Source organism: Brachypodium distachyon, chromosome 4 (assembly GCF_000005505.3).
Source record: "Brachypodium distachyon strain Bd21 chromosome 4, Brachypodium_distachyon_v3.0, whole genome shotgun sequence".
Taxonomy (NCBI): Eukaryota; Viridiplantae; Streptophyta; class Magnoliopsida; order Poales; family Poaceae; genus Brachypodium; species Brachypodium distachyon.
Window position 1 is genome coordinate 21,957,226 of NC_016134.3, and position 6,970 is coordinate 21,964,195.

At 42.7% G+C, this 6,970-nt stretch overlaps 1 protein-coding gene across 7 annotated transcripts; it reads right to left on the minus strand.

Moving 5' to 3' along the window:
* Positions 1-680: 680 nt before the first annotated feature.
* Positions 681-4,090, minus strand: LOC112272376. 7 transcript variants are annotated; one of them, XM_024462993.1, is made up of 5 exons: positions 3,941-4,090; positions 1,994-2,107; positions 1,813-1,897; positions 1,613-1,648; positions 681-1,152 (listed from the first exon to the last, which is right to left on the minus strand). In XM_024462993.1, the coding sequence occupies exons 2-5, from the start codon at positions 2,041-2,043 to the stop codon at positions 817-819; spliced, it is 507 nt and encodes a 168-aa protein (XP_024318761.1). In that variant the 5' UTR covers positions 2,044-2,107; positions 3,941-4,090; the 3' UTR covers positions 681-816. The 7 variants fall into 7 exon arrangements, 5 of the variants coding, with proteins under 5 accessions (XP_024318761.1, XP_024318759.1, XP_024318760.1 ...); XM_024462991.1 differs by having other exon boundaries at positions 1,994-2,553; positions 2,639-4,090; XM_024462992.1 differs by having other exon boundaries at positions 2,252-4,090.
* Between the last annotated feature and the right edge of the window lie 2,880 nt (positions 4,091-6,970).

Sequence of the window (6,970 nt, forward strand, 5' to 3'; positions counted from 1 at the left end):
GGAAAGCAAGGAGTGACTTCCTATTCAATTCAAAAGAATGGAAGCCGTTTCAGGTAATATATGCGATAAACTCTATGTTGCAGGGAACACGATGATGGCGGGACTGAGGATCTTTGTCCACATACCACAACCTTTTTGTTCTTTGCAGCTAGGTCGATGGCCCCATCTCCGTTACAAGCAGAAGCACTTGGACTGGAGCTAGTGGGAGAAATTGCACATCTTCTTTCTTTGTAGGACCCAAATTTTTTCACAGATAACCGAACGGTGGCGTAACAGTTCAACAAAGAGAACAAATCAAGAGTAAAGAACTAGGAGATCAAGCCTCAAATCAATCAGTTTCTGCAGTCCCCAACAAAATCAAAAGAAGTCTTAATAACTTTGCGCATAGAGTTCAAGTGGCTTATAGTCAGAGTGTCAAGACTAGTGCGACTAGTGCCCAGTATTGCATCTTCGCCTTTACTAGCAGGAGAGGCGTGCTTCGCTGCGCCGTCAACATCTTTGTGCATTGCATTTGCATTTTACTTTTGCTTGGTTACGACGCGTATGCGCAGTGTAAATACATGGTTCTTCTGACGTATCTTCTGTCATGTTTGCCACGTAGTTTTACAAGTGATAGAGTTATCAAGAGAGGAGAAAATACCAGCATAACTGAGTGACCAGCAATAAGCACTAATAGAAATACCAAGTCAGAGTCATGTTCAACAATAATAAGTTACTACAAATACGGATAAAAAGTTTGATGCAAACAAACAGGCACTGGGTTCTTAATACTGGTGTACTTCAGTGTCGCTCTATTACGTCTCATGGCTAAATGTTTCATGGCTCGTACCACATTCCAAGCTTCTCGGTACGTGCAGTCATCATGGCTTCAAGATGCGGTGGTACGTTTGCCCTCAGGAAGCACTTTAAACCGCGGTGCGTCCCCTTCTTGCCGCCAGCGTTGGGTGGCTCCGGCCTGTAGCTTTCAGTGTGCTGCAGGACACTTAGGAAGTCTGGGTTCACCTTCCTGTTACAAAAGGGACAATACGCTTGATCGCCGTTGATTTGTTTCCATATCCCTTGGTAAAGCAGAGAGAGAATCTCATTAGCGAGATTCTCGATCCCGTCCTCGTCGTCGGAGTCCACTTCGCGTTTCTCCGCTGGCGTGTCGTCCTGAAATGCATGGACAGAGATGGTGTATAACAAAGGATAGTGACGTCGATGAAATTATTCGCACATATTGGCTGCTGATCTACATATCAGTGTATTTGCAGAGAAAATGCAGAAAATGCATTAGACAATTGCTATTTAGCAATACAGGAATATGTACTTCTGATAAGTAGCTTGAAACATATAAATATAGAACGTGACTGAACAAGAGGATGAAACGAAACCTTATTTCATCTTATAAGTTGCTCATATTTTTGTATACATGTATATGGTTCATTAATAACCAGGCATGATGATTATCAAGATGAGCCATGTTTTATGTGTGCTTGTATCGATAACTGGTGGTTTTATTGTATATATATTCTCTAGTAATGTAGAAGAGATGCACTTGTTCTCGTATTTGTTACTGCACCATGGTAAGAAATCTGAACACATTTTTATAGCGAGACCTGTAGGAAGTTACCCCGTAGTCCTGAGGGTTGTTCGCTGCTTCCAGCATCTTTGGGACGATACAAAAAAAGATTGATCAGCATGAGCATATGCAATATTTCTTGGTTGTATGCATTTTGTTATTGCAACAATGACTTTATTAGTTTTAAAAGCTGGACATGCTGTGTGTTCTATTCTGTTTTGTACATGTTTTTCTTCCCAATCACGGCGCACCTCGCGTCTGACAAATTCCTCCCGCATACGGGCTTTTTCTTCAGGACTCGATTGTTTAAACAAGTACAAGCCAACCATCGTTATCCTGCAAGGAAAGGCACGTGTGACTATATTGTTCTCTCATACTACATAGCCAATGTGCTCGTAAACTAATCGTATAGATGTACAGTGTTGAACTTACCTGTAGGCGGGTGATGAAATCCATCCAGACGCGGTTCTTCTGCTCGCCATTTAGCTGGCTGTAGTTGAAAGGGCAAGCATCTTTCCAGATGCCCTGCCAGATCTCCTGCTGGTTCTGCATTGATACATATGAGTTATTATCTGACGTATTATTTGTGCAAAAACTCATTTCCACAAGAAATAAGTCCATTTTATCCTCCTTAACTAATCGAGAAGTCCAAAAAACACCCTAAACTATGAAACCGGGTATTTAACACACCGAACTATCAAAACCAGGCACCCAACACCCTTGCTTGTTTCCTGCTGGTCTGGGCGGTTTTGACCATGTTGACCGCCATGCTGGCAAGTGGCTGTCCCGAGCCCATGTGCCCAGACTTCTCTCTCCCGTCTCTGTCTTCTCTCTCTCTTCTGTTCTTTAGCTTTTGCGACCAGAGTTAGCCGTTATTCGATTCGGTTTTCCTTCTCTTTTCCTCCGTTGGTTTCCCTTCTGATTTTTAGCCTTAATCATCTTCTCAAATCTGTTTGCAATTCTAGTTGCAGTCTAGGTCATCTTCCATTGCTCTGTAAGAACAGAAGCAAATACAGCAAGCTAAGCATCGAGCAGAGGGAGAGGAAAAAAGAAGAAGAAAAAAGCAAATGAACTCACTGAGCAGCAGCCGCCGGCGTCGGGGAGGAAGAAGAGGGGCGGGCGCAGGTTCCAGCAATCGATTAGCAGCCGCCCCAACGCCCAGTGTCCGCCCCCGTAAGGCCTGCGTCGTCCAGCCCCCGCCGACGCCAGAGCTAGGGTTCCCGATTTGGAATTTGAGAAGAGAGATAGAGGTCTAGGCGCGGGGTTAGGAGGGCTAGGGACAGACACTTGTTGCCAACGTGGCGGTCAACATGGTCAAAACCGTCCATCTAGACCAACAGGAAACAGGCAAGGGAGTCGGGTGCCCGGTTTTGATAGTTCGGTGGGGTTAATTACCCGGTTTCATAGTTTAGAGTGTTTCTTGGACTTATCGATCAGTTGAGGGGGGTGAAATGGACTTATTTCTTCCCCCAACTAGTTTGACCGACATCTACTATCCTAGCCGCAGGATTCTTGGAGATTCGTGCTGTCTTTTTACAACTTGCACCTTCATGTTTTTGGTCTTTCTCATTGTCCGGTCCTTAACTTCTTTCATACACACCCTCAAATGTTTATGAATTTCATTCTTCAACACCCGGTGAATTGGACAACCCTGGCTGGTCAGAGAATACAAGTATAGAACCCGTACTTGTTTTTCTTATACATTTCGCAAGATCTTCATCGACTGGCAAGTCACTTCTCCATAATTTTACGAATTTCATTTTTCTTTTCTTCTACTGTGGAAACTTCTTCTCCTAGTATGTATTTTTTTCATGCATCCAAAATTTTACACACTTCTAATCACAAAATGCTTTGGGCTGGGGAAAAATGGCAGCACATCCTAATTTCTCTCTTTCCCTCGAGAATGCAGCAGATCCTGATTTATCTCTCTCCCTCGAGAATGCAAACAAGGAAACTAATAAAAAAAAAGAAAGCACGTAAATTTTGGAACAAAACAAGAAACAAGCCAAGAATTTCGGATCTGAAAAATTGAGAAAAAAAAACATCAACAGAGATGGAGGAAGGAGTTGCCGGAGCCGAGAGTTGCCAAACGACGAACAAAATTTTCAGATTTAGAAGCAAAAAATCAAACGAAGGATGGAGAGGTCCTTCATGCCAGGTCCCTTTGCTCGGCGCCATGGCGCAGAACGTGAAGCTCGTATGAACATAGCGGAAAAAACGAAGAGAAATTAGACCCCGATGGCCGGCGGCGGTCGCGCGGATCCCACTCGATCCGGCCCGAGGGAGGCGGATCCCGCCGGATCCCATCCGATCAGAGCCAGGGAGGAGCGGGAGAGGAGGAGCGGGAGGTGGGCGTGGAGGGCGGGGACGCGTGCGTACGTAGAGGGAGACTAGAGATGTGAGCATGGCCGGGGAGGAGGTGAGGTGGCCGGAGGAGAGGAGGTGGGCGTGGAGAGGCAGGAGGAGGCGTCAGGTCGGAGGATGCCGGGGTAGGCGGCAGCTCGCCGGGTGGAAACTGGGGAGAGATGGGAGTGGGGGTAGGCAGGGAGATGATAATTGATTGATCTGTATATATTACACTTTGGCTTCCTTATGGGAGGTGACAGATGTAAAATACAGATTGCACAGATCTTAAAACAATATAGGCCGTTGGATAGTAGTTGCGTGCACAACTAGTTGTGGAAAATCCGCTCTGATTAAGTAAACAACATTCTATAACTTCGGATCTAGTGTATTGCGTGATCCATATATAAGATAAAATCCAGTGTCGGCATGAGATCTCAATCTTATACATAAATAAAATTGTATAACCGTACTCCAAATAGTCGCGTAGATAACCTGGATCTATCGCCTTTAGAACTATAGATAAATCGATTCATTCATGGGTTAGCTACATACATGATGCTGATTTGCAGTTCTAAACAAATTTTAATTAACCTCTCTCCCTGGTCGCAATCTATGGCGATTTATATCTTGGAAACTCTACCCCAACCTGACTTCTTCGGTGATTATGCTTATGGACCATCGTTTCACCGAATCTCAAGACAAAACACTATTAATCCAAAATACGTATGCCGGAGAAAGTTGTGAGCGATGCTTTTTGTTCCTTATTAGACGTTTTGCATTTAAAATCTTCCAGTCACAGAACTATATCCAAACACGTGCGACCAAAAAAACCAACAACTCGGTCTCATCGGTATCTCAAAAAGGAACAAATCTAATAAGATTTCACCAAAAACGAAGGCAGATCCGAGGAAAAGAACAACGATTAGAGTGTTTCTTTAATGTTTACCTTTAGGGCGAAGGTGCAAGTGCTGTTGTTTTGGGGACCATGTCCTGAAGTGCACGTCCGCAAGAGACAATAACATAGATCAGGAAAGAGGCGTATGTGCGGTCAAGGAGGTGAATCGAAGAACGGCTTATTTACGGTTCAAAACAGTACATATAGATCCAAAGCTATTTGGATTGAACCGTACCTTGTGGTATCAACCAGCTTCTACCTGTCTCTCGGCCGGCCGTTTCCGTCCTTGGACACATGGACTCTTTCCGCCGCCGAATCGCTCCATGGCCTCGGTGGTCCGGGTGGCGAGCAGGGTAGCGGCGATGGAGTTTTTGCCGGAGAAGAAGAGGAAAAGTCTCCTTCCTATAGCGAAACTCCCTCGACTACTCTGGAATGAGGATGGGTAAATAAATGCAAGGGCGATGGTTATCCTTTGCTGGTTCAAAACCGCCGTGGAGGATTGGTTCACACGTGTTGGCGATTGGCCGGGTACCCTAGCGAAAAGATCCGGAGAGAAAACGCTACATTGTATTTCAAATGAATAAGAATACATTTCTCATGACATTCCACGGACTCCTTGTGCTGTAAATTTTGTGTTTTCTAACCGTAGAGATTATGTGATATGCGACCCAACTGACCTATAGTGTGCATGTTCGTTTTCCTCTTTTTTGCCATTTTTTCTTGTGTTTATTCTTTGCTTAGAATTGAATGTGTTTTGACACGTGTTGCATTTTCTCAGTTCCTACGTAGTACCAAGAGCACGGTGCATATCGAAAGCAAACTGATCATTTGTCCAGGATGTTATTTTGTGATTTATTTTCATCATTTCGTACAAAGTTAAAGATGCGTCACGTAGTGTGTATCATTTTTTGCACCTCACTATATTAACGTGGAACTCAGAATATCATTCTCATGGTTCAAATAAAAGCATCAAATTTTTTTCGGATAAACAAAAAATAAATATCGTTGGATAGTTTTCAGGGGCTAGACAAAAAATAAATAAATACCATATCTGATTGTGTCGCGGAATAAGTATTGTCGCTATTTTAACATAATGCTATTGATATTGTTCTCGTCGAGATAATTACGAATAAAAAATCCATTCATCGCTGGATGCCATGTAAACCTCAAGTAGTTTCTTTTTTTGATGTTTTTTTCTAGCCTGCAACGTATGTTTCTTCCCTAATATTCGGTCATTTGTATATATGTAGATACATACATATCTGTAAGGCCATTTTATCTGTGGTCCGTGACCCATCTTTTTTGTCGTCTGTATACACAACCCTATGTTTGGAACTTTGCCTTACTGGGCTGTTAACCAGGCCTCTGTATCTTCGAATCATGTGGCTCATTTTATAGCGGCCCACGTTGTATTTGAATTGCTTAAGTTTGCAAGTTCGTCTTTCAGGGGTCTATGTAATATACAGACATGAAGACAGCGAATATAACACAATTGCAGAATGACTTTCGGTGCGTATATAAATGTTGTTCTTTCTGTATATATTCGAGGTGTTGCTAAATTTCGATAGCTTAAAGATTACACATACTCGCATGGCCGATTTAGCAGTGCACTTACGATAAATAAAGCTACTTGTAGGAAATATTTCTTTTATATGTATCGACTGGTGCGTAGTGAATACGTGAAATTTTATTTACGCTGTTAAAAATAGAGGAAACTGTTCTACCTACGTGAATTAGACGACAATATTTGTCGAAGTGCTAAGTATTCTCTGTCTTAGTTCGATGAAGTTCCACTCCTATGCTAAGTGTCTTTATTTGGTTTTATTTCAGGTGTTTGCATATATGGGCTAGCCATTAATGTTCGATGCTTTTGTTAATGTAATAGCGCCGTGATGCGCAAACAATTCATGCTCAAGTTGAAATAAGGCCTGAGAACCAATTGTACATCCAATCCTCGTTTTCGTCTTTTTCAGGATAAAAACTTGACTACTAATAAGTCAATGTCTGCCTTCGAATAAATAATGTATGCCCTCAAAGGGCCCTTTTCCTATTTTTTTCGTTCTCCACTTGCCATTTTTTTTCATGCACCTGTCAGCAATCTTCTAAGATTCAAAGGGAATATACTTAAGTGAAGAATTAACGTATAACTTGTCATTGAGATGTATAGT

Coding starts and splice junctions, on each gene's coding strand:
- LOC112272376 (XM_024462993.1), bottom strand. CDS start 2,043: ATGGCGAGCAGAAGAACCGCGTCTGGATGGATTTCATCACCCGCCTAC. Junction 1,649..1,812: donor AGGAATTTGTCAGACGCGAG/GTGCGCCGTGAT, acceptor ATCGTCCCAAAG/ATGCTGGAAGCAGCGAACAA. Junction 1,153..1,612: donor ACAACCCTCAGGACTACGGG/GTAACTTCCTAC, acceptor CATGCATTTCAG/GACGACACGCCAGCGGAGAA.